We start from the raw sequence: 26,729 nt of genomic DNA, 5'->3' as shown, positions 1-26,729 counted from the left end.
AACAAAAACAAAGATTCTGGCATATTTTTGAAAGATTTTGCGGTATTAACTGAAAACTTGGTGCACAATGTTGTTCTGCTGGAGCTAATTAGGTGTGTAACTATTATTCTCAGAGGTCTGGAAGTGTAGAGGTGCTGTAAGTTGGAAGGAGCAACCAAAAGCTGAATTCTTGTCACTGGGAGCTTTTTTTTCCTGCTGCTAATTGGGCAGAAAAAACAAGACCAGTGCTGCCTGAATGTGGACACGCACTGGAATGATTAAATATTAGTGAGTTTTAGAGCAGCCAGGGAAAAAATTTAAAAAAAAGAAAGCCTAAGGAGGACAATTTACTTTAACATACATCAATGTAAGCTCCAACTTGCAGGATTTGTTGAGGTTTTAGGGTTAAAGTGGGAAAAATGATGCTTGATTTCTCTCACTGGTTGAAGATGTCAAGAATTTTGCGCGGATTTTCTTTTCGCCACCAAAGCTTTCATTTAACACACGTGCCATCTGCTGCCAACAAACTTGGCAGGTTGGGATTTTATGTCTTCTGCCAAGCGCCGCGTGCGTCTTTGGCTCCTTCCTCGTCAACTTATTTTGGTCAGAACTGTAGGGATAGGCTCCATCCTCTCCAGTCAGAGAACCGTTTAATGCTGCGCGTCCCCAGTTGCCGCTACAATGAGGATGTAGACCTAAACCCAAAGCCTGCAGCTGGGGTTCCCTGCACAGAAGCGCCACTGCGCAGGATAGATGGGAGAGGGAGGGAGAGAGGAGAGCTGAGACAGAAGGGAAAGAGAATCAGAGTTGCCACATCCCTGCTCAGGGTGAGCATGTACGCGCGATCCTGCCGCCCTGCTTTGGACACCAGGACTAAAATCAGCACAACTTCCAAACTCCACCTTTGCAGAAAATCTTTTTTCTTCTTCTGTGGCGCGCATGGATAGTAGAAAAAGCCCAACTTTTACGAGCAGACGCCATCAGTGCATCTGTGAAGTTTTGCCTTAGGTGAGTAAATCCAACAGACTTCAAGTTCAAGGATGCGCGTAATTTTTTCACATTGATTTCCTTTTTTTACGCAAATGTGCGCCACAATGAAGTGATTGTGGGCTTGGCTCTGCTGTTGTGCCACCGCTGATCCTGTCATTAGTATTCCGCGGACACATGGTTCCTGCGGCGCTCGCGCACAGAGATGTTTACTGTCGGCGCCCTCGTTGCGCGCGTTTGTCATGTTTCATGCGGAGTTTTTTCCCCTCTAAACTTGGGAAGATGCATACTCGATCAGCGACATTAGTGCTTGCTTTTTTTTATCCCTACGAGGGAATGCCTCTCTGTTATCGATTAGGCGCAGGTGCGCACCGCAAACTTTTTCTGCGGCGTGCAGGTGTTGGCAGCGCAGTGATTGATTCCCAACAGGGGGGTTCAAACAGCCGGGTCACACTGGGGAACGGCTCTACCTGCTGATTTATATCACTGAGCTCAGAAGTGAGCAGAAAACCTGGTTCTGTCCGCAGTGATGGAGGAATCAGCCTTCAACTTATTTTCAGTCCAAAAAACGGATGGGGACTTTAGAGAAAGCACAGTCTTTGCCCAGATTTTAGGGAGCTGATGCGTAAAACTGCTGTTGTTCCAGTTTCTTAATTTTGGATTGATTGCAATTTGGAAACAAGAGAAGTCTGTGACTAATTCTCTCTGCCCTGAAGTGACCATATTGAGGAGAAAATGTTCTTTGACATCAGCATAAATGAGTTTAACAGATTTTTGTGAATTTATTTAAAAGATATTTTAAACGTTTTATGTTTTTAGGGGAATAAAACAACCTTTAAAAAAAGTTTGCGTGCTTGATGCTCAGAGAAAGGAAAATTTGGGGTTTTAATCTCTGTGTCAGTCACTGTCTAATCCAATTAAAATATATTTTTATCAGATATAGCCTATATTTATTGCTTTATTCATTAATTTTTGGACATTTATTCATTTCCCAAATCCTCAAATTCTTTCCCCTTTTGATGAAATAAAGCTTTAAAAACACAATGTCCATCTTTGTTTTTTTTTTGCTAAGAAATTGTCCAAAACGTTCTAATAGTTTAAATGAAACGTCTCAAACCGTAATTAACTGCAGTTAGAAGTTTCTGCAGTGTTTTCTAGCGTGTCTTCTCAGGGGAATATGGATGAGAGAAAGCGTGTGATTGGTTACTGAGCGCTGTGCTGCTTGTAATCCTGTTGTGAGACTGGCAAATGGGATTACAGCGCAGTGTGGAAGGGAAACAGAGCCCACAGAGGACTGGGAGGCTTTACATTCACAGCTTTGTCTCACATTTTCACTTAATTTAGCGCCATCACTTTGACACTGGCCAGCAATGAGTCTCCACAGGCAGTCCAATATGGTCTCTATTCGCTCTGAAAGGCTCACAGTGCCAGACTGAGTCAACACACTGCTGATATTTTGCGGGGAGATTTCTGAATATGAGGAAAAGATAAGAAAACACTTTTTCTCTGCAGGAACGAAAACTAGAGGCGTTTATGGGATTTGGCAGAACATTTCTGTAAAGACTTCCAGACTGGCAGGTTAACCCATGCTGTTTATAAAATTAAAGGTATTATCTGCTTTTGAGAATGCCATAATGGACTATTTTATCATCAAAAGTTATATAAATACAAAATTTTTAATCACAAAGAGCAAAACTAAAGGCGTTTCTTTTGATTTTAATGTTTCCTGAGGTAGGGAGTCATGTGGAATCGTGCGTTTTGTTGGGTTTCTACTTATTTTTAACTGGCATTAAGACATTTTTGATTGACAATAAATAAGTAACAGGAGAAAGAAAAGACAACAGTGAGGTCAACTCATTCAGATTTGACGCAAAATTCTTCCTGAAATTAGAAAAACATACATTTTTTGAGGGAAAACAGTTTATTTTAAACTTCTGGCGTGATCAGTTAACCAAACCATTAATTTCTTGATCCAAAAAGACCTATCTGGCAGATATGGCAGTTGCACCTGCATGCTTTTATGTCCAACTCTCACCATGTGCTGAATTGGAGGGGGGGGGTTAAGCTAAATGACACACATTCAATTGGCTCAAGCTGACCCATGTGCAGATCTGCTGTCCCACAGCTCTACAACCCCCAGCCATGCTGCCCTGCAGCCAGTTCTGCTCCACTTCCACCTCCACCGTCAAACCAGTCTATTGAGGCTTTGAACATGTGAGCTAATGTGTGTGCCCACAAACATGGGGGTTTTAAAATACCCTTTTAGGAAGCTCCTCGCCAAGACCTTCTGCAGAGGTGACAATCACGCAGCTGTGATTTATTCCTGTATTAATAATTAGCGCTGGCTAATGACTTTCCTGTGGCTATAAGCACCACGGATCGCTTCCACAGGATGTTTTTATTAAGGTTTTGCTTGGAGGAGCGAGGAGAAAGTAAAATAAAGGAATTTGTGTGGGAAGGAGGTCACTGTATGCCAAAGCAATTACCTTCCTCATCCAGGGCCCTGCCAATACTCTACATAGAGGAGAGACAAAGAGAGGTCAGAGAGGAAATAAATATGAGCAGAAAAAAAACTCCCCCTCAACTTCCGATTCAGTTAAAGTCTCTGTCGCGCCTCGAATCAGACAGATAATAGCAGCAACAATAAGAAGTTCATGGAACTGCTCGAGTGCTGCCAGGGTGTGTTGTGACATGACCAACGTTGTCTGTCGAGAGCTGATGCCTTCCTCCGCTCTGACAAGTCGTCATGTTCTGGCATCTTGGGTGGGGGGGTCTGTCACAATGCGGCGGGCGGCAGAGCGACGGATCCCCCCCCTCTAGCATGCTTTGGAATTGGGCTACGCTCCCCCGCTCAGAGTAGAGGTCAGGAGCGGCCGGGCCTTCGTGCTGCTGACAGCTCTGATTTATTTTTAATCCAATGACGGGAGCTGGCCGCACAGATCATGTGGCCTGTTAGCGTCGGAGCGCCTCGGCGGTCTCATGCAGACTTAATTTTGACAAAATAATGACACTGATGAGGGGAAAATGCAGGGGTTTCCCATTGTTATTCTGTCTTTGTTTGAATTCCCAGGCTGTTTTCCCTCCATTTTTACCTTTATTAACTTTTTGACCTTGCCTGATCCCCCCCCCCCCCCCCCCCCCCTTGTGTGTATGTGTGAGTGCCTCCTCATTGGTTTTGCCAGTGCCCCTATGATTTGTGAAAACTGTCATCATCATCGTATCAAAAAGCCACATTGCTTCTGTAGAGACAGCGGTCATGAAGGCAATTCTGCTGACACTTCTTTCTCTATTGTCTCCTCTCTGCCCCCCCCCCCTCTTTTTACTCTGATAGGTGACAGTTACAAAGGGCCTGTGTTGAAGCCTCAAGTCACCAGTAACCCTCTTTGCCAGCTTTAATGTCAACTCTCTGGCTTGGAAGTGGCAGGAATTATCCCGCTTTTAGGCTCCAATCAGACAAAAAGAAGAGCAACGCAGCAGAAATGCAGAGCTTGTTCCAGGGTCTGACTGCTCCCGTGTTCTGGTGAAAGGCGGGGTCAGTGTGGATAAAACCCTGAAGGTTTTGACATTTAAGCTTTCCATTTTGCTCCTCTTCTGGTTTGCCTGCTTTCTTGGACGGAGGCCCACACGATGGGTCGGCGTTGCTCAGGCATTCGCAGCGCTCTGGCCCTCGTGGCGCTCCTGTTTGTCTCACAGAGCGGGAGCTGCTGGGGACTGAATTCCCGCTCGGGGGATCCGGACAAGTCCCCTCCGTCTGATCCAGACCCCTGGGAGGTTCAGCAAAGACACAAACGCAGCTGGGTATGGAACCAGTTCTTCGTATTGGAAGAGTACACAGGAAATGAACCACTCTATGTTGGCAAGGTAAGTGATCCGTGACTGTGAGGGAGTCAGTGTTATCACGGTTTAACCAGGAGTTGATGCAAGCACTAGAACACAAAGAAATCAGATGCAGTGCAGTCTGTGTGTGGTTAAAAGCATCAACATAATGCTGTTTTAAATACTTTTTTTTATTATGATGAGCTGCATAATCAGAAAATTATAAGATTCTTCACAATCTCACAGTTGTAGCAAAAAGGCAACACATAAGCAAAGATTGGAGCAGACTGAGGAGAGAACTTTGAGACAATCCTTTTGAAAATACGAATAGATTTCTTCAAAAATCTTCACAAAGTAAAATTGCCCTTGTGCTGCATCAAGGTGTTCTGGAAATATCCAAGTGAATCAGTAGAAGAAATATCATTTTTGATAGTTCAGAAAAAAAGGTTTGGGACTCTTCCAGTGACATTTAAGTAAAAGACAGAGGACATAGTTCACTTCTGGGTGCACTTAAGTGAACATTTTCCTCTAAGAAAAAACAATACTAAAAAAACTAAATAAAAAAAAGCAAATAAGGAATGAGAAATGGATTCAGTTTTTTTAGTAAACCAGAACAAACTTCAACAGGATTTCTAAACATTTGAACTAATGAACATGACGTTAAAAAGTAAATTAGTTTACTTGAATTAACTGATATTTACACAAACATGATGGTTACTATTTTATCTAAAAGCTGGAAAGCTCTAAACAGCTCCAATGTAAGTCATTTAAGGCCTTTTCATTGTTAGGCTCTGGTAGAAATGAGTGCTGCTGTCAGAATATATAAAAAAGAAAAATAGGAGAAACATAACAGAAATGTTTAAATTCAAGTAAAAAACACTCATTACAGGTTAAATGTTAAAATCCCCGCAAATGTTACCACTGTGATCTCAGTTTTTGTTAAGACAAAACCCGCACCTCCCCTTTCTGAACACAAACGCAGAAAAACCAAATGATGTAGTTCCTTAAATGGCCACTAGAGGGTGGTTTCCCAATAAAGAAAAAAAAAGAAAATTAAGTAAAAAGTATCTGTAGTTTGGTTTTCAAAAACGTGTGAGACTAATTAATGTTGTTCTACAATAAATTATCTAACATTTATTATTTATAAACTGACAAAGCAGCACATGCTTCCATCAAACGCGCCAGGACAAAATGAACTTCTGCCAGTAAAGAATGGATCAAATAAGTCTTTTCAGCAAGAAAAAGAGCAATTTTCAACCAAAAGAGCCAAAATGATCCTCTAGACAAAATTAAATAATACTTTCTTTTGTTATAATGTTGCGATTCAGTATATTCAAAGCGATTCTCAGTTTCAGCACCACAGTTGTAATGGACAGCTCCTGCTGGAAAAAAAAAAAAGCACTAGAGCATGCAGCGCGAGCCAGATGGGGCTCAGATTGGTCTCTAGATCCCCATTATCTCTGAGAATTTTCTGGTCTTATTATTAAATTAGTTTTCATCTTTCCGCTCATATGCAGGATAATCATCCTCATCTGCAGTATTTGCCGGGTCTGTTCTTGCAAGCCCATTTCCTCGCCGCCTGAACCGGATTAGTGCCTCCAGCTGGAATTAGGATACTTTTGACTGTCCCATTGTTTCACACTCCTCTATGCCAGAAGGATGTGTAGGGGAGGGGAGGGGGACAAAATATGAGGAATGAGCATACTTGATAGTTCAGAAGAGGGTCAATCCAAGTGTCCGATATGAAACATCAGATCTTTTTATACCCGGGGTTTCAACGATGGTTCATGGAAATGTGGTTGTTTGTGTGGATCTCTACCATTTCCAACATTTGTTTTTGCTATTTGAATGTTAATAAGTTAATACATAAACACAAAAAGGCCAGCACCTCATGTAGGAATTTCAAGTACCTCTCCTTTTTTCACTTTCTTGTATCTGATTGCATTTCTTGTTGGTAAATCCTGAAGGATGGAAACAGGCTGATTACTTATTCATAGATGTGCAGTTGAGATCTGCTTATCCACATGGAGTATACACAAATTTATTTGCAATCTCTCTAAGAGGCTCTCCTTTGGTTTGGTTTGTCTTTCTGCTTTTTTTTTTTGCTTGTTTCATTTTATTGATTAGTCTTTTGTTTTGTGGCTTTGAAGTCTTCTGGTTGAGGTCAATAAAAAAAAAAAATATATCGCAGTAGGAGTGTAAGGAATTCAGACTGGCTCCACCTTTACATCTGACCTGGTAGCAGGCTCAATGTCACTTTTCCAGAAACATAAAGGCCTGGTTCTTTTGGAACAGCAGGCTGCCCTGGAGGTGGAGACGTTATTTGTTTGCTCAGATCATGATTGTCACCCAAGGAAAACATTTGTTTGGTACCAAAAGGATGCACTGCAGCAGTAAAGCATCCAGGGTGGACACACTGACCATCGGTGACATGGAAAGGTCCTTTCCTGTCGAGAAAACGGCCTCAACAGAAGAGACTTTTTATGAAGCCTGAAGTTGCAACTTGTTTTTCATGCTCAGCTCTAAATTTGCAAGCAAAAACATCAGAGTGGCACGACTGGTAATTGCTTTTGTCATCAAAAATGACTAACAATAGCAATGGGTGTCCAGACAAAAGGCACAGTCACAGCACAATTTGGTCATTGGTGTGACTGGAAGCGAGGGAAATGATACAGTGAGGTAGGAAATGGGAAGTCATCATTTTGGCCCGGCTTCTCCTTTGCATCTGCAGTCTGCTTGGCTTTAATGCATTCTGTCAGATTCTGAATTTCACAACCAAATGTCTCATTACGCCTTGGCACTCAGCCTCGGGTAAGTGTACTGGCCCGGAATCAGCCGCAGTCACATCCAGCCGGCGGAAATATACGTTAAAAAGGAACCTCAAACTAGCTAAACAGCCTCTGCAACACATCGGTGACGCGTGTATGTAAACAAGGGAAAACGCCGCGGCAAGTCGGCCACTTAGCAAACACTTTTAGTTCCAGTAAACAGGATGTGATTAACGTTTTCTGCCGGGCGTTTGTGTGACTAAACATTTGCAAAGCATCTGCTGAATAAGCTTTGTGCCAAGGCAATGTTTATGATCTCTGTTTTATTAATGCATTAGAGGAGTCGCTTTAAATTTTAGTTTCATTTTCTGTGCTTTGACTTTTGTGAGGCTGATGTGACTTCAGTGTCTCGCATCGCAGACACATATGAGGTGACGTATTGATGGACTTGTCCCAAAATTATCCCCTTGAGTAAAATAATTTAATAAAACACTGGCTGAGACAGATTCTGGTGTGATTTACCTAGATTTTTATTTTAAATATACTTTTAAAGATGGGCAGAACATTTATGACCATCTTATTGCATAACTTAAAGATAGAAAATCCTGTTTTTGGTATTTTTAAAGTCCCGCTCTGATCATCTTTTGATCTATTTTATAGCGTTCCCAGTGGTCTTTTTATTACCATTATGCCGTTTTTAGCACAAGGAAAAACACGGGCATTTTCTAGGACATAGTTTCTGCAGAGCTATCCAATTGTACAGTTTTGACCAGTTCAAACAACAAAACCAGGATGTACAGTACATGGATCTAGTTGTCTACAAGCCGGATCAGCAGCATGGAGAGGAGCAGGGAGCTTGCCGATTATAGCACCTAAATCAGTGCTAAAAGTTTTTTTAAACCACTAAAAGCATTTGTTTGTCTGTTCCTGTTTCACAATGATTTGAATAAAGAAATAATCAGAAATGCAATTTTAAAGGGCCGATATTATGCTTTTCTCAAGTCTTTCAGAGTAAACTATATCCATAAATAGGATAAAAATTACCTTTGACCTTTAATGACGTCAACCTAGAGCCAGCCTCAGCAGTGTGTCTGCATTTTTCCCATGAAAACAAACAACATCTGAACTTTTGCAAAAATTTACGTGCATATAATGTAAAGTCTTTTTGCAGAAGACCGCTAGCTCCACAGAGAAAGTGTGTGTGTGTGTGTGAGTGTGTGATAGCCTGGGGGGGGAGCTGGCAGTGGAGACTCTTCCTGGAAGGGGCGGTTCCTCACTTTGTGATGTCACAATGTGAGGTTGTGTGGTTTTTAGAGGAATGTCCAGAGATGCGTTAATCGATCAAAATTCTTTGGGGTTGTTGTTCATGAAGAATTAACATTATAATACACGTAAAAGCTCAAAATAGTTGGTTTAGCATGATATAGGCCTTTTAATCTTATTTCTTTTTATTATTTATGCCCTCCATTGTGAGTTAAATGCTCCAGAACATGTTAAAAAAACACACAAGTATTATTGCGGCATTTTATTATGATGGAGGACATAGAAAAGTAAACTTAAAATTGTGTTTCTGAGTCTTCCTTAAGAAAAAAAGAACATAATTGTGATGTAAAAATTCGCTGGGCGGACCACAAACTCCCTGCTCCTCTCCATTCTGATCCATGTACGTCTTTGTTCTCCTCATTTAAGCTGGGCTATGGCTGAATAATCATAATTATAATAAAAAGACCACTGGGTACATTTTAAAAAATTGATAAAAAGATGATCGGAGTACGACTTTAAATGCCTTCCTGTTTGTCCCATGTGGACGTTTTTTACGTCGTGAATTCCTGACTGACAGCAATTTAGTTTGTTAATCAAACAGTACACATCCCGGGCAGCAGGCTAATCCCACAGATGAAAATGCTGGAGTGAACAAAACCCTCCTGCTATACATCCACTTCATTAGCATTCCGCGTGGCGTTCACTGTCAGCTGGGTTAGAATCACAGAGCGCAGGGCACCACTGTAAAGGTCAGCCTCAATAGCTCGCTCTCGCTGGTGCCACAAACACACCGGCGCAGCAGCTGGAGAGTGGTGAGCTTGTTGAGGCAGAGAGGAGCGTGATCCGAGCTGACAGGAGGGGATGGGGATGGGGTGGGGGGGCTGATTCTGACATAGTTGGGAGCTCATGGAGACCCGTGGGATGTTGGGAAAGCCTTTATTTGAGCTGAGGAATCAAAGAGGATAAAAAGAGCAGAGAGGGGAGTCATCAGCAGGGCAGGTGAGGGGACAGAGGTGTTGTTTACACTATGGGGCTCTCATAGTGTAAAAGACGTAGCCTGGGGTGGGGGCTGGAGTCAACACAAATAGGCCGACTTTTTGATATGCAGTTCAAGTGGTTGTCCAGAGGAGGGTCAGAAGTCTTAAAGTACCACTCCGATCATCTTTTGATCAATTTTCAAAGTGTTCCCAGTTTTTTATTTTTTAATTATTAATGATTTTTCTGCTTTTAGACAACATTTTGAAAAAAACTGTCATTTTCAAGGAGACAGTTTCTGCAGAGCGGCAGGAGTTCATTAGAAGTTCAACTCCGAGTTGTGGGCAGGACCGTTGGCCTGCAGCAACCCGACCCCCTCCCAGTTGCTGAAAGCTCTCTGTTTACACGCTGTCCTGCTAGCTTACAGCCCCTCACACCCCCAATATAACATTAACTGCTGCAACAAAAACTGCGAGCGATATTGGCGATATCCAGCCGTACAGTTTAGAACCAGTCGAGGAAAACAAAGGCATGTATTTGTCTACAAGTGGATTTATCAGAAGGGAGCTTGTGGTCCACCCAGCACATTCTTTTCCATCACAAATACAATCTTCATATTTCGTCTGCACCTGATTCACAACGATTTGAATAAAGAAATACTCAGAAATGCAATTTTTACCTTAATTTTCTTTATGTGTGTCGTCCATCATTAAAAGATGCAACAATAACATGTTAACAAAAAAAACAAAAAAAACTTCATGGTCTTCGGTCTAAAACATTTTTTTTTCCTGCAACATGATTTACACCTCCTAAAAGTCAAAATAAACCTATTTTTTAAAGCGTTAAAGTATTGTATTTCTATATTTTAGTCTAAAAGGATGCAAATATTGATGGCACTTAAGAGTCTGTCAATTAAACATGAGACTTGAACCAGCACGAAGACAGAAAAACAGCTCGTACATGGCAAAGTAACAAATTCCACCAACCACTCAGGCCCACTAATGAACATCTTTTCTCCTCATTTGTTTACTTTGTTGGATGTGTTGCGGGCTGTTTCTTGGCTCAGAGTTGCCTGGCAACAGGGAAAGACTCCTGGAAGTTGTCTGGCCAAGATTTGTTGGAGAAAAACCTGGAACAACTGAAATAACATCTAGAAAAATACAATTTTACCCACGTTTGGATTTTGGCTCAGTGTTAAATGTAGCTTTTAAAGAGCCGTTCTCATAGGCCACATCATTTTAAATGTGGATGAAACAGTTTTGTAGGAACAGGTTGCTAAATTTGCATATGCTCCGACGTTCTGATTTCTTTCACATTTAAATTCAGATTTGATCCTGATTGGGTCGTGATCAACTGCTTTTTTTTAAATTAGGAAAAATAAACCTTAAAAACTGATAATGCTCATAAAAGCTAACTAGCTTCTGCTGAAATTCTTCAAATATAGAGAATGAGAGATTTTTTCTTTTTTTTTTTTCTTTTTTTTGCTTTTTAAAAAGCCAGAAGAGTCTCAACTAATCAAAACTAAAAAATGTACTTTTTCTAACAACTTGCTTCTGGCCATTTATTTTTGCCGCTGTTGGACAAAAGTAATTTGACGTCTTGCTAAATTCAAGTAATTACTCCCTTAGTGTCTCAATCATCTACTAAAATTTATGGCAGTGATGATTTAGGAGAAGGTTTTTTTCCCCACAATAACCCCACCCAGTGCAGCATGCAGAAGAGAAAAATCAACCATGTTTTAAGTTTGAGACCTTATTGAATAGACATGCAGCACCCTTAAATAAAAACAAAACAGTCGAAATAAAATCACATGTACAATGAGGGACAGTAAGAGTGAACTGTCGCATTTTTTTAAGATGTACCCCCCCCCCCCCCCTAAAAAATTGCAAATCTACAGGGTCAAATCAGAATCACCTTGAGGTGAAAAACAGTTTTAAACATGAAAGAAATGTCAATTTGCCGAAAATATAATGAATAAATGTAAAGAATGTCAGAAAAATCTGCAAAAACTTCACACCCAATCACCATTTCAATTAAAAATTTTCATTTTCATCAAACCCTCACCTCTACATAAAATTATAATCAGCTTCAAAAACAAACATTCAGATTTGAAACTCTGAACTGAGGACTGAAAGCAAAGATGATGAAAAGGTTAAAAAAAATTAAAATCATAAAACAGTAAATGTAAAAATCTTTTTATTTTTATTTGGTGACAGTTTAAGAAATATGATTTTTTTTAATTCAAGCATTAAATTTGCCATTTAATTTTTTTCAAATGTACAACATTTTCATTCATGTTTACAATGTCTACTTTTGAAACGTACAATTTCTTTTATCCACTTTAACCCTTTAACACTGGAGGCGTCGTCAGCGACACCTAAATAACACACGCTCTGTGACGTACCGTAACTCTGAGTAAATGGTTGAAGAGTTACAGTAGTTGAAAATATATCAGCACTAGAGCTCGAGCAAAAGTGGCAAAAGGTTAAACTTATCCTGATTTGACCCCATACATCCCTCCTTCAATGCCCTGTTGTATTGAAGGCTTGGATCCTGTTTAGGGATTAAACAATCATGCAATCATTTTCTACACCAGAAACATTTAAGAAGTCTGAGTATTAAATAAAGAAATGCAGTTTCAAATCAAGTTATAACCAGGTTCAAGTTAGCAAAAAATAAATAAAATAATTGGTTGATTGATTTGGAAGTATATTTTTGTGCTCTTTTTTTTTTTTTTTTTTGAACTGTTTAACATTTTAAAAACCTGCATCTGTCAAGCTGTGATGCAATGAGGGAACAAAAAGGTTCTGGTTCACCTAAGGATTGTCCATCTCATATAAAAGAACCAATTTTGTCATAAGAACCAGTTTCTGAAAAAAAGGACAAGTTGTTACTGCATAAATGTAGAAAAACTGGATCATAAAGGAACATTTGTCAGAATAAAAGTTGCATTTTTTGAAACTGTTGTATTCTGTCCTCTTTTTCTTTTGCCAAATGCCATAGATGCTGATTCTTGCGCTGTTTAATGTGTCTTTTATATCACTGTGTAAGGGGGTTGTGCTGTAATAAATACTCTTTGTTACTGCTCATAATAGTCTATCTTTATAAAATATTAAGCAGGCGGGTTGGCAGCCGAAGTAGCGGTGAAACAGTTGCGGAAGTTTTTGTGCATTTTAAGTTTGGAGTTTTTTTGTCTGAACATGGAGCTGCTCAGGTTTCCAGAAGTGCTGATGTATCGAGTTTCTGACTTTCCCCAAAGGTCTGAGCGTAAATATTTCAGGAGAGGTCTTACAGCTCGTGTAGAGCAGAAACGTATTCGGAATCCACGCTAAAGCAGAGTTTTTCCTCCACAAGTGGCCTGCAGTCGGTTGCATCATGTGCAAATTAAGTTTGCTTCACAGAACAGTTCAGACGTTTCAAACAAAATCGAGCAAACCGTGACTGTTTCTGGTTAAAATGTCTTCATCAGGAGTTTTTAAAGACCGATCTTTTTACTTTCTGAGAGATCTCTTAATATATTGGAGTGGTATTAAAGCCTACATTGGTAGATGATAAGGGGGCTGCTATGACCTTGTGCAAATGCAACTTCTCACAATGACATGAAGCATATTACAGTCGAAAGATGCTCATTTTTCATGGCCTGATATTTAACATGAACATCGAGAGCCTTGCCATCAAACTTAAAGGGTTTCCCTACAAGCCAGGACAAGAATCGGAAAGTATCCGAAGTTTTTCTTCAAAGAAACACTAAAGATATTGAATTTCCCTGACTCTCTGATGTCTCCTTTAACTTAGAAACCCTCAGAGAGTTGCTCATTATGTCAAGTGGGTTCCGAGATTGATTCATTTTGTATTATCTGCCGCCGCTGACAGGACCCAGAGCTTGAAGTCTATTAAAACTCCAGCAGATTTGATTCTGACAAACATTTTAGCCCTCAAATCGGATTCCTCTGCACTTTGAGATGCTGTCTTATTTCAGAAAAACATGCACCTCATTTCAAAAACAGGTTTCTTCTTTCAGGTTAAAGGAGGAAGGGTAATTGTATAACAGCAGCTGGTAAACCAATTAGGATGTCATGAGTAGCAATTTTATCTGGGATTGAGAGAGCTGCTGCTTTTGAAGGGAAAGGTGTGTTTGCAGTCTGGACAGTCAGGAGGGAAATGACCCCCCAAAAAACAACAAACTTTGAGCTTAAAAGCTTGATGATTGGTGCTCGGATGGATGTTTTTTTTCTGGATTAAATTCTGGATTATTTTAATATTTTCTTTAGGGTTAAGCAAACAAACAAACCTGTGAATTTTCAGTGTACAAAACAGGTTTATTGACAAAGAAAATCACAAGAATATGTAAAGGTTTATGCTAAAATGATCTGGAAAATATACATCATAGATATTATTTATTTTGTTAATCTAAGTGCGACTTTTTCTAGGACGGGATCCAATAAGCATGGATAACTAGATTGAGAATCTCTGATGTCACTCTTTGGATTATAAACGCCAAAAAATATAAAATATAAAAAAATGGATTTCACTTTGCTTATCTAGGTGTGCAGAACTTGAGAAAACAAATGAGATTTTGTCAAGTTGGCCATTGGATCGTCCCACCTGCCAATCAAAGAAACATGCCTCAATTAACCAACCATCTGACCCTTAATAAAATTACCACAACTGATTTAAATCCCCCGTAGTTGTAATGAATGTAAAATAAAGCAATAAACATGAACAGGTTTGCTTCCAGGTTGATTAGACTGTCCCCAGTGGTCGTTTGAGGAATTACAACATTTGATACCTCAAGCTACAGAAGGACAGGCTTCACTTTAGTGTTACATTTCAGCATTATTAGTCATCCATGAACCTTTGTGTTAATAATAATGAAAAAATAAAAAAAATATATATATATATTTATCTGTTTTCGGACCGTTTTTCTGTCTTTCTGTGAGAATCATTTGTGGAAATATTTTCTCTCCAGATCAGGGCATCTCATCCAAACAAATAAAATACTTTTACTGCAATTTTGCATGATTTGTTTACTGTATCGGGGAACCGTGGTGCAGTTTCATCTCGCCTGTTTTTGTAAAGGGTGGTTCAGTTCATGTAAAGCTAAACAAGATAAAAATAAAACATTTTTCTCTGAAATTGTTCTTGAAAAACAAAAACAAATCTTTTTTGCTGGTGGCCATTAAAACACTTTCAGGTTGTTTTTACTTTTCTCAGCAAAATGCCCGATAATGATGTACTCCAAATGCGCTTTGTTCCTGTAAAGCATGTGATTTAACTTAAAACATGCTAAGATTTCCCGGTTTTGAAGCTCTGTGATGCAGAAAACATAGAAAAATCTGCTGAATGTAATGAGAAGAGTGGGACGACTGCAATCAATTAACAAACGGTTAAGAAAAAATAAATAATTGAGCAGAAATCAACAGAAAAACCTTTTAGTTTTTTGACAATACAGATAGTTTTCAGTGTATGTGCTTTTTTTCTGTTTGCACAAACGGATGTTTGGATAAAAAGGGGACTTGGACCCGTTAAGTAGGTATTCTCCATCCAAAGCCCTTCTGAAATTTGCAGATTGTTATAAATAAATACATAAAAAATCTTCCAAACTCAGCCATGCCCAGACCACTGCTGGTTAAAAGTGTTAACTGGGCTTCCGACATTGAGCTGTTAGATTCAATGTTAACCTTATAGCTGTAATAAACTAATCATTATACATATACATTGCAGGATATTTCTTCTTATTAGACTCCTATATTTTTCTTCTATAATGGGTTGAGGGAAACGCATAAACACATTATCTCACAATAAACCGATTACACTCAATAACCTGCCTTTGTGAATGTGTGCACTCGCATGTCTAAGCCCTCCTGAAGCAACCCAACGCCGTCCTCTTGGAGTTTTATTCATCCCAGCCCCCACCGCCGCCATGCCAGACATTTACCATCCAGCAAATGAATGGACCCTGATATGGTAAAACCAGGGATCCATTGGCCACCTCTCCCTGTAATTAAATTCAGTCATAATGAATCATAGCCCCCTAATCCTAAAGCAGGCAGTATTTCCACAGGGAGCAGAAATGACCTACATGCACTGGAAAAAGCTCTCACTTCAGCCTCCCTGCTGCAGCTCTCTGCTGTGGAAGCATGACCAATGCACACACGTCGTCACTTTGAGTCGGGCTGACAGTAAATGACCGGTGCGGCGTGCTTATTTTCATATCAGCGCCGTTCATTTAAACACATCACACAGGGCTTAGAAACTCCAACAGGGGCTCTGAAGCTTGAAGTCGTGTCAGAGTTTTGTCCTGTTCAAATTTGACTTTTATTTTTTATGCTCAGCTAATGTTTGTGTCTTGGACGACCGAGGCCCGGTGCTCCGTGAGAGACAGCCTGAGCAGGAGCATGAGCAGAAAATAGCAGGAGCGAGTCAGCGGACTAATGTTGGTGATTCACGGCGGTGCTTCAGCGCCCTTGCTTTTCAAGGTGTATTTTATCGTTTGCAGAGGCTGTTGGTTGCAGCTCAAGATAATGTCAGCGCTTCTTTGTGTAAAAATGTAGGAGGCAGCAGGACCCAAAGATAACGCACATTCAGTTCTTATAAATTCTGTTTATACAGTATTCAAACAGACTCGATGAACTGGTTGCAGTGGAGGAAAGTCCATTAATTATCATCTCTATCTGTGTTTTTGAATCGCTGCTTTAATAAATGAACTTTTCCTATTTGATTGTCCACAGCTAGTAATTGAATGGCGGGATGTCAGGACTAGTATACCTTTGTTCGAACACAATAACAGCGCTGCTGTCTAAAATGCAGCCACCTATAGATTACTGTTGTGACGTGGGTAGGCTGCTGTTTTTGGCTGGTATCAACTATTTGGTTTGATTTTCTCTTGGATAAAAGGACTTTTTTTTGCTGAAATGTAAAATATAATAAACTGGCTGGGTTCTTTGTGTGTGGAGTTTGCATGTTCTCCTTGTGCATTTGCGGGTTTTTCTCTGAGCATTTCAAAAACAGCTTGAATTTGTCCCTATAGGTGTTTGTGTGTGTGGTTGTGTATGGGAGTGAGTATGGCCCTGTGATGAACTGGTGATCTGCAGATCACCAGTTCACCACAGGGCCATACTCAGGCTTGCAGCAACTCGGAAAGTCAGAAAATCTTCGAATCTGCTCGTAGACTGGAACAGGTTTGTGCTCGGTTTTCGGACCAATGAGTATCAACCTTCAAGTCTGCGTCTGTGATTAGGTGGCTTTTGTATTTGTAACGTGGGGCCCTGCTCTGTCTGTTTCGAGCACAGAAAAGAGAGAGAATTCTCCTTGAGTGAAAAATGAATAAGTGCAAAATGATTTTTTGAGCACAAAAACATTTTGAAATTTTCACACTCAAAAAAGTGAATGTTGGTCTTGAATAATGGCACAAAAATCACTCCATACAAACGTGTTTAAATGGAAAAATGGATGGATATATCCCATAGACAGCTGCAAAATCAAAAAGATATTATGTTGGTTTTTCAGTCTGTTTTTTTTGTGGTTAAAGTCTTTTTGAATTCAGCTTTGAAAAACTTTATGAACCCTTTAACGCCAGAGCTTTAACTCCAGTGTTGACGCTCTTTGGACGACTCTCCAACCATTTACACAAAACCATAATTCCAACTGGCTCTGAAGCTGAGAAAGGCAGCTTGGTGCTGATTTAAAACACTTTACATTATTAACTAGGGGTGTGTGTTGGCAAGAGGCTGGCGATACGATATGTATCCTGATACGGCACTGATTCTTTCCAGAAACAATAAAGTGAGATGATGAGGCAGCATGAAAGAATGAAGGAAAGTTGTGACAAAGAGGCTTTGTTACATATCAGTCTGCACTACAGCTTTGCAGCCACACTTTCTCTTACAGTAAACTAGTAACGCTGATCACCACGATGTCGGCCTTTTTTCAGAGCGTTGTTCACATCCTTCTGATCCATCAGGTCGCTAAAGTAGAATCTGTTGCTGCTGGGAGGTTCTGCAGAACTTTGGCCCGCTTTGCCGATAGCATTTTAGCCGATGCTAAGTGCATTAGCCTGCTGTGCTTCACCCGTCTTTATTTAAGCTGCTAAAAAGGACCAGAATCTGCGTTTTTATGTGTTACTGGCAGCAACATGGCACAGAGTTTCTGTTTGGTTACCATCCCAAGTAAAAACGAAGTAGTTCATGTCTCATAACAACGAAACAAGCTGCCTATGGCTGCGGTCTTCCTGTTGTCTTGTGTGGTGTAGAGCTGCTCAAACAGGCTTCGTGTGCTCTGCTGCCAACTAGTGGTCAGAGGGTGAAGTGGAAAACAAGAGTCAGACGCTGAAGGACGCTCATAAATAAATAAATAAATATTGTCCTGACAGCATTTCGAATCGATACAAGTATCCCCAAATGAACTATCGCGATATTTTGCCGAATCGATTTTTTTTCTTGCACCCCTATTATTAACCTTATAACACTGGAGTTGTCCCCAGTGACTTCTAAAGAGCACACGCTCTTAGACACAGTGTAACTCCTCAACCGTTTAAGATAAGATAAGATAAGATAAGATAAGATAAGATATTCCTTTATTCGTCCCACGATGGGGAAATTTCCTTTTTGCGGCAGCAGTACAGGGCAGAGAGAGAGCAATATATAAAAGAAACAAACTATGGAGTCAATATACTCACATATATACACATTATACACATACATTTCCAAAAAAAAAAAAATTGCACAGGATGACCATATATCGGTTATTGCACAGGATAAAAGAAATATGACAGAGCCGATGATTTTGGTTAACGTGGTTCACTGGGAGCAGTTAAGGTTGTACAGTCTAACGGCAGCAGGTAGAAACGACCTGCGGTGTCGCTCCTTCAGACACTTAGGATGTCTCAGTCTGACGCTGAAGGAGCTGCACAGTGAGGACACAGACTCATACATGGGGTGGGCGTCGTTCTCCATCATGGATGATAGCTTAGCTACCATCCTCCTCTCTCCCACCTCCTGCATTGAGTCCAAAGGCAGCCCCCAGAACGGAGCTGGCCTTCTTCACAAGCTTCTCCAGCCGCTTCCTTTCTGCAGCCGAGATGCTGCTACACCAGCAGACCAATACATATAAGGTGGCTGATGCCACTACAGAGTCATAAAAAGTCTTTAGGAGTGATCCCTGCACTCCAAAAGACCTCAGTCTCCTCAGCAGATAAAGTCTGCTCTTTCCTTTTTTGTACAGTGCTTCTGTATTGTGTGACCAGTCCAGTTTATTGTTGAGGTGAACACCCAAGTACTTGTATGAATCCACTCTCTCTATGTCCCTTCCTTGGATGTTCACCGGTGCTATTGTAGAGTGAGTGTGCCTGCGAAAGTCTACCACCAGCTCCTTGGTTTTCCCTGCATTAATCTGGAGGTAGTTCCACTGGCACCAGTCCACAAAGTTCTGAATCAGTTCTCTATACTCTCTGTCATCGTCATCCATGATTAGTCCGACAACGGCAGAGTCATCCGAGAACTTCTGCAGATGACAAGATGCTGAGCTGGACATGAAGTCTGCGGTGTAGACAGTGAACAGGAACGGAGCCAGAACTGTTCCCTGTTTACAGGGAACTGTTTACATGATCCACGTGAATCAACTGATTCTGATGTGAATAAAAAGCGGCTTTGCACCGATAGTCAGCACGTTACTGATGTAAGGTGTTGAATAACGGCACAAAGACGTTTTTCTCTGCGACAAAATCAGCTGATTTACAGTACGTTGTTTGCCTAAACACTTCACTATTGTGAAGTGTTGCATTTCAGCGAACAGTTGCACTTCTCTGCTTCAGAAACTGTTAAAATTATGTTGATTAGGTAAACGGTCAAAGAGTAATTTTGTTATTTTGCTGACAGCTCTGTTATTAAAGGGTTAATACATGGTTAATTATTGTCGCAGTATTAGCCAATCACCTTGTCACTGTGAGTACCATTGATTGCAATGGCTGTGGGTATGAAGATATTCTGTATTGAAGCAGACCTGAACACTGTTGTTTCATCAGTATGGTGGGCTGAGGGGGTGTTGTGTTTGCAGAATGAGTACCACTTTAGATGTTTTTGCAGAAATAACACTGAGCTGCTTCTTTATTTATTGTCATTGTAGACATGACGCATCTTATCAAAAGTCAAAAAGGCAAACTATTCAGACTCTCAAGGTTAAGAAATGTCCTAACAAAATGGAACAAAAAGTGCATGAAAATGAATGGCTGTGCAAAAACCCTATTAAGCTTTGTTTTTGGATTGTGGGTTTTCACAGGAGAACATGCAAACTCTACATAAAATGGCCCCCCATTCTGTAATTCTGTTTCCCCCAATCAGGACCTGAACCAGGGCCTTTTTGCTTTGAGGCAAAAAGCGCTTCCCACCGGTCAAAGTACTCTTTTACTGGTTACTGTGCAACCAGGGCAATCTTTGACTGAAAATGAGCTATTTAGTGGAATTTCTATTTCAGTGAAATACTTTATTCCTTAACATGGAACAGAAAACAGCTAATTACATTTTACCCAAATTAATTATAGATATTTAAAGACCATGTACATTTGGCCCAATACTTTGGACATGCCTGCTCTGGAACTTCCTGTTAGTGTTGAAGAATCTGGATGTCAAAGTGACGCCACACCTGAAGGCCGTGTCACACAGCCACTACATACATTTTGCACATATTGCATGAAGGAAAATTGGTCATACGTGAACACATGTGGAAAAAGTGAGAAAAGCTGTGGTCTTTACCTGATATTTTCACAGATGTATCAGGAATGAACCATGTTAAAACCACAGTACGAATAAACCACGCAAAGAACACGTAAGTCAACATAGAACATGAACCATGCATGATTATTGTGCTGTTTATGTGCAATCCATTACCGATTTATGTGTCAATTATGTAATTTGAACATGCTATGGGCGCCGTATATGCCGTAATGTTATACATTGGTGGTACATGCCTGAAAAATCTGTTAGCCATAGATGGTATGGTCAAAAAGTCACAAATTTGTGTTTAAATCTTGCAAAAAATGGGCCCATTTGTTTAAGATTTCAATTCAATTCAATTCAATTCAATTCAATTCAATTCAATTCCATTTTATCCGTATAGCCCAAATTCACAACAGTCGTCTCAGTGGGCTTCGTACCGGTAATTGTAAAGTAAACATACAATCAAAAAGGATCAAACTAAAAGGAATAGACTAAACTAAACTGGCATCCCTGCCCTTAGACCCCCCTTCGCGGTAAGGAGCCAACTGGAATCTGAAGACACTCCCACTCCCCAGGATTGGAGAGGGAAAGAGGGACAGTACATGAATCAAACTGCACCAAACAGAGGGAACTAAATGATGAATAATAATCAAGAATAGAGGAGAGAAGGAGGGTAGAAGTAGATGAGAATTGAGGACAGAACACCAGTGCACCATAGTTACCCCAGCGTCAAACTTCTAACAGCCTACTAACAACTAAATGTTGTTGTTATTAAGTTTAATTTAAACAAATTAACAGTAAGGTAAATATTCTCTGAACAATAGCTAGTCTGACTATAAGCCTGTCCAAAGAGGAATGTTTTCAGTCTAACTTTGAATATAACTTTGAATGTAGAAACTGCACATAAATCTTAACTGCCCAAAAATTCTGAACAACTCAAAACTGAATTCACGTAAAGACCCGCCAGCCGAATTCCTCAACGGAAACATTGAGGAAGGCCAGAAATGAACAACCTTTGGAGTTTTTCAGGCAGGCAGCTCGAGCGATGCGTTTACCTGGTTACTCCTTCCTGCGGGCGGTTCAGTCTAATTAACTCACCTGTTCAGCGTCCTACTTAAATTCCAGGTGTGCTGTCCAATCCTCTTCTTCCATTTCCGCAAGCTCTGCGTTCGTCACCCCCCCCCCCTCCTCCCCGGCTTTCACCTGTGAGCTCCGTTAGGGGTATTTTAATACCCAAAGTTTTCTATGGAGATCTTTGTTTTGTGTATCTGAACGGAGCCTTATGCCAAACTAAAAGAAATATGGAAATAAATCTTCTTTACTGTATGAGTTGTCTGACTGAAATATTTATGAATTCTGTATATTACGCACGTATCACAACACTGACATTTCATTTGTGGAAAATGCTTTGTGACACGGCCTTAACTCAATGAGTTGAGCTGTGAAAAGCTTTGAGTTTTTCATAGCAGCAAAACATGAGACAAAATGGGACAAACAACAGTTTACTAACACATTTACTGATAAAAGGATGTCGGGTTTATTCTGGTTAAAATAAGACAGGACTGTTCCACTCAGCATAATAATGAAAGGGTTTTATCACACTTAAATAATATATCTTTTATTAAAACAGTAACCTTCTTTTTCTGACTCCACATGAATTATTTGGGAAATCTGATGAAATCAGGATCATATTTTGCAGCCCAAGACTAATTTCTTAAAACCAATAACCATAATGACCATATTGAAAAGTGCTGGTGGCTGAATCGATTCTCTCTTTTCATTTTACCCTGAAGCATTCATTTGATTTCATGAACAGGAATAAGTGGAGGCTGTCTGGAGCAGATAATGTTTCATTGTAATTTCTCTTTTTCTTTTTTTAATACTCTTCGGCACTAGAAGTCAGGGACACTCCATGTGTGGCACTCTAATGTGGATTTGCTTTCAGACTGTTTACTTTCTTTTCCAAAAGTGGCAGTTTGTGTTTGTTTGTTTTCATTCAAAGTTTGACGTCAGTAATCACTACACATATGTGGATTTTAAAGCCGACCTGGATTCAACTTTACTTTCGGTCCGGCTTGTCGTTGCTTATAGTGAGGAAAAGCTGAAATTTCCTGATAAAAAAGTCTTACCTCTTTTGAGACCACATTTCATTCCATTTCTGTCCGTTTCCACTTCTCCGTGGATATCCTGTTGACACACACAGCTCAGACTCTTAAATCTCGTGGCTCCAAAAGAAGTTTGGGGGATTTTGTGAAGATATCCTGTTCTTGGATCTCAGCCCATTCATTTTCTACGTCGGAGATGAGTTCATAGTCTGACAGTTTTAAATTATGCCGAGGGGCTGAGGCGATGCAAAGACTGTGGGGTGATTCAGAGATGGATTGGGCTATGATCTGAGGTTGTTATTGAATTTGGCTCCCGATATACCTCAGAATGAAGAATGGGCTGAGGAGAGCGATTCTCCCTTTTTTCACCGTACAAGACTAAATATATGCACTACTGGAGGGATTGTGTACACATCAAAAGTCTTTCTTCCCAAAGGTCTTCTCATGTTGGGGTTTACTAAGGTATTTTATTGTTTGAAGTAGTAAAGCTCGCTTCAGTTGCTTGTAATCCCTTTAGGTTGTAGCGGTACAGAGGTACAGTGGTTTAAAAAAAAGCCACAGTAGCACCATTTTTCTCTTTCTCACCAATAAAGGTCTTCAGCTACATTTTGGGTTGTATTCTTTCCTCAAAGACGATAAGGAGAGACTGAGTCACAGAGTTCATGGTGCATACTTCAATACCAGTAGTGGGCGATGGTTCCTTTGTGTATGTGAGGCAAAGAAGAAGGACAGCAAGCTCGGGTATCACGGCCGCAGTCCTTAAACATCTCATTTCAACGGAGTGGTCAGTAGTTTTGTTGCTTTGTGTGATCTCAAAAACTGTAAGCTTGGTGAAAAGCTGTGTTTGTGCTTTTTTTCAAATGCAACAATTCACTTTTTTCACAATTTGGTTCAAAACTCCATTTTGGGGGGTTCAATGTACAATTCGGGTATTACAAAAAGAAATATATATATATCAGAAAAATCCTTTTTTTAAGCTTTCTAATAAGTATGTAACAATGAAGAAAATGTTTTCATTTGGCTTATAAGCCTGGTGTAATCAAATAATAAACATTTATGACAGTTTCAATGTATGCAAACATATGGATATAACGTCTGATATTCCCCATAATCGGTTTAATACGGTTTGGTTTAAACCAAGAATCGTGGCATTCCCTGTTACGTGTCATGCATTTTAAAGGAACCGGTTATTAATATAATTTTGTGGTACAAGCACCAAATTTGACATGAATGTACCTTGGGATCTCCTCTTTCAGAAAAGCATCTTAACCACAAGAAAAATCCAAAAGTGGCTGGGTAGCTCGGTTGGTTAAGCACAGAACTACACATGGGAAGCATATTAAGAAAAGGTGCATCCATGCCAGATTCGGTGCTTTACAAAAAAATGGAGAAAACACGAAATATTTTAGGATCAACCGGTTTCATAGTTATAAAAACGCATTTTTATCTGAAACTGGATGTCAAAGTGCTTTAAAACGCCGGTAGAGAAGCGTTTTACTCCAGCGTTGCATCACCTTTGCTCATGGGAGCATCCTCCCAGTGTCTCAGAGATAGCAGGGAGAATATGCAGTAGTTAGGAGTGGAATACTTTTTCATTTAAGCTCCACTCATGACTAAGGAAATGATGAATAAAATACATTTATTTGTCTATGTTTATGAATCAGAGGAACATTTACCTTGGAGCCATAACTTAAAACTAGACAGTAATGTTTATGCAGCTTTGCATATGAGTGTATTTTTTTTTTTTTAAGAGTAGGGTTCCTTGTTTTAATGCTCATATATTGTTCTTTACTCTGCCCTCACACTCCAAAGGTCAGGCCTCATGTTCAGATATTCCTTCTGCTTTTACAAAAGTTTTCCTTTTTTTTTCAGTTTAAGCTCTTGGTCTCTCGTGTTCACACTTTCTGCTTTTACGCACTCGCTTTTCTGCAAAATGCGGCCGTCAAAAAAGTCCACACCTCCTGGGTTTAGTTGTTTTCAACAGGGTCCCTTTTGGGGTGTAATATAAAAACTGATTATGTTTTGGGCTTTGAGGCTAAACAGTGTATGTATTTTCATGATTTATTCCAACATTTTTAAATAATTAAGACAAGAATTAGCAGACAAATCCATTTGCTGCAGCGCCGCTGAACCACTGCAACGTAATAAGTGTTTTGTTTGAAAGCTGAGTCTGTATCTGCTTATTTTTTCACAATGAATGACACTTTGCGTCAGTGAAATAATCAAAAATTCAATCATGAGCACAAGAGCCTGCAGCAAAGAAACTCCGGCTCCCTTGAATGAGAACTAAAAGTGACATTATGTGTTTTGACTGTCGGCTGATTCACTTTGACCTGCCTGCAACTATAAAATCTACTCACCTGCTTCAAACTGGGGGAAAGGCTTAGTTGATTTTCACACATCTAACGCTGTTACCTGTGGAAGTGGGAAGGCTCAGTGGGATGCAGTTCATGGAAACAGGCACTGTGCCACACTGTTATTATTTATTATAAAGGCGCGCAAGGCTCAATACTGACTGCAACTGCAGGCTTTCATGGTAATTAGCTGCAGGCTGGAATGAAGCCATGTATTAGATCTACTTTACATGGTGTCCCATCACATGAAGTACAGCATTTACATGATGTTGGGAATGTGCATATATGCAAATTTCAGTCAGACAACTCTTGCAGTAAGAAATATTTATTTGACATTTTTCCACATTCTTTAAGTTGGCATTCACATATTTCCGTTTGGCATAAGGCTCCGTTCAATTCCATAAAACTTCCATAAAATTCCATAAAACTTTCGGGTAACAAAACCCCCCGTTACGGAGCCCACAGGTGGAAGCCGGGGAGGAGGGTGGGGCGAAGAATGAGCGCTGAAGGTAAGAAAGAATGAACAACTGCGCACCTGGCTTAAATAGGACGCTGAGCAGGTGAGTTAATTAACTGAACCGCCCTAGGGTATTTACCTGAAAAAACACTGCAGCGAGTATCTGCCCGAAATACGATAAATCGTCATTTCAGTCAGACAACTCTTGCAGTAAGAAATATTTATTTGACATTTTTCCACATTCTTTAAGTTGGCATTCACATATTTCCGTTTGGCATAAGGCTCCGTTCAATTCCATAAAACTTCCATAAAATTCCATAAAACTTTCGGGTAACAAAACCCCCAACACTAAAATCATCCAGAAGAAGAGAAAATGTGAATGTAAAATCAGTGTGTAATAAAATGGGGTGTGTTTTCGGCAGCATTCCATTTTCATTTCATTTCCCAGTATGACTGCTATGTGTGACCCGGCACCATTGACCGTTTGGGCCGCCCCCGTTCGAGTACAGCGCCACGAAGGGAACATGCTATCTAGTGGATCTGCTATGTGTGACCCGGCACCATTCACCGTTTGGGCCGCCCCCGTTCGAGTACAGCGCCACGAAGGGAACATGCTATCTAGTGGATCTGCTATGTGTGACCCGGCACCATTGACCGTTTGGGCCGCCCCCATTCGAGTACAGCGCCACGAAGGGAACATGCTAACTAGTGGATCTACTATGTGTGACCCGGCACCATTGACCGTTGGGCCGCCCCCATTCGAGTACAGCGCCACGAAGGGAACATGCTATCTAGTGGATTTGCTATGTGTGACCCGGCACCATTGACCGTTGGGCCGCCCCCGTTCGAGTACAGCGCCACGAAGGGGACATGCTATCTAGTGGATCTGCTATGTGTGACCCGGCACCATTGACCGTTGGGCCGCCCCCGTTCGAGTACAGCGCCACGAAGGGGACATGCTATCTAGTGGATCTGCTATGTGTGACCCGGCACCATTGACCGTAGGGTCGCTCCTGTTCGTGGAAACCACTAGAGGAACATACTATCTGAAAGAGAGAGGGAAAGAAATAAAAGGGGAGCCAACATAAACTGATCTTAGAACGTAAGCTCACTTCCGCAAAACGCTGTGCTAAACTATAATTTAAACCGCCAAACAACCCGTATGATACACTAACTTAACATCCAATCCAAAGCTTCCGATGGCGTATGACATGCTTAAAAGCCATTATTCAAACTTCTATTAAACTAAGAACAAGTTTGATGACCATAAACTCTACCATTTTGGCAACTATATATACACGCGCTTAACATCC

General features: G+C 40.5%; 1 protein-coding gene across 1 annotated transcript in view; it reads left to right on the top strand.

Moving 5' to 3' along the window:
• The first annotated feature begins 613 nt into the window (after positions 1–613).
• The window catches only part of cdh7 (cadherin 7), a 174,371-nt gene continuing 148,255 nt past the window's right edge, over positions 614–26,729 (top strand). Inside the window, exons 1-2 of the mRNA XM_023950079.1 lie at positions 614–987; positions 4,298–4,827. Of these exons, the coding sequence (XP_023805847.1) occupies positions 4,594–4,827 (234 nt within the window). The 5' untranslated portion in view covers positions 614–987; positions 4,298–4,593. The remainder of the gene's footprint in view (positions 988–4,297; positions 4,828–26,729) is intronic.

This window comes from Oryzias latipes, chromosome 20 (assembly GCF_002234675.1).
Source record: "Oryzias latipes chromosome 20, ASM223467v1".
Lineage (NCBI taxonomy): Eukaryota > Metazoa > Chordata > Actinopteri > Beloniformes > Adrianichthyidae > Oryzias > Oryzias latipes.
Note: the sequence above shows the minus strand (reverse complement) of the source record. Positions and strands in the feature narration are given on the sequence as shown.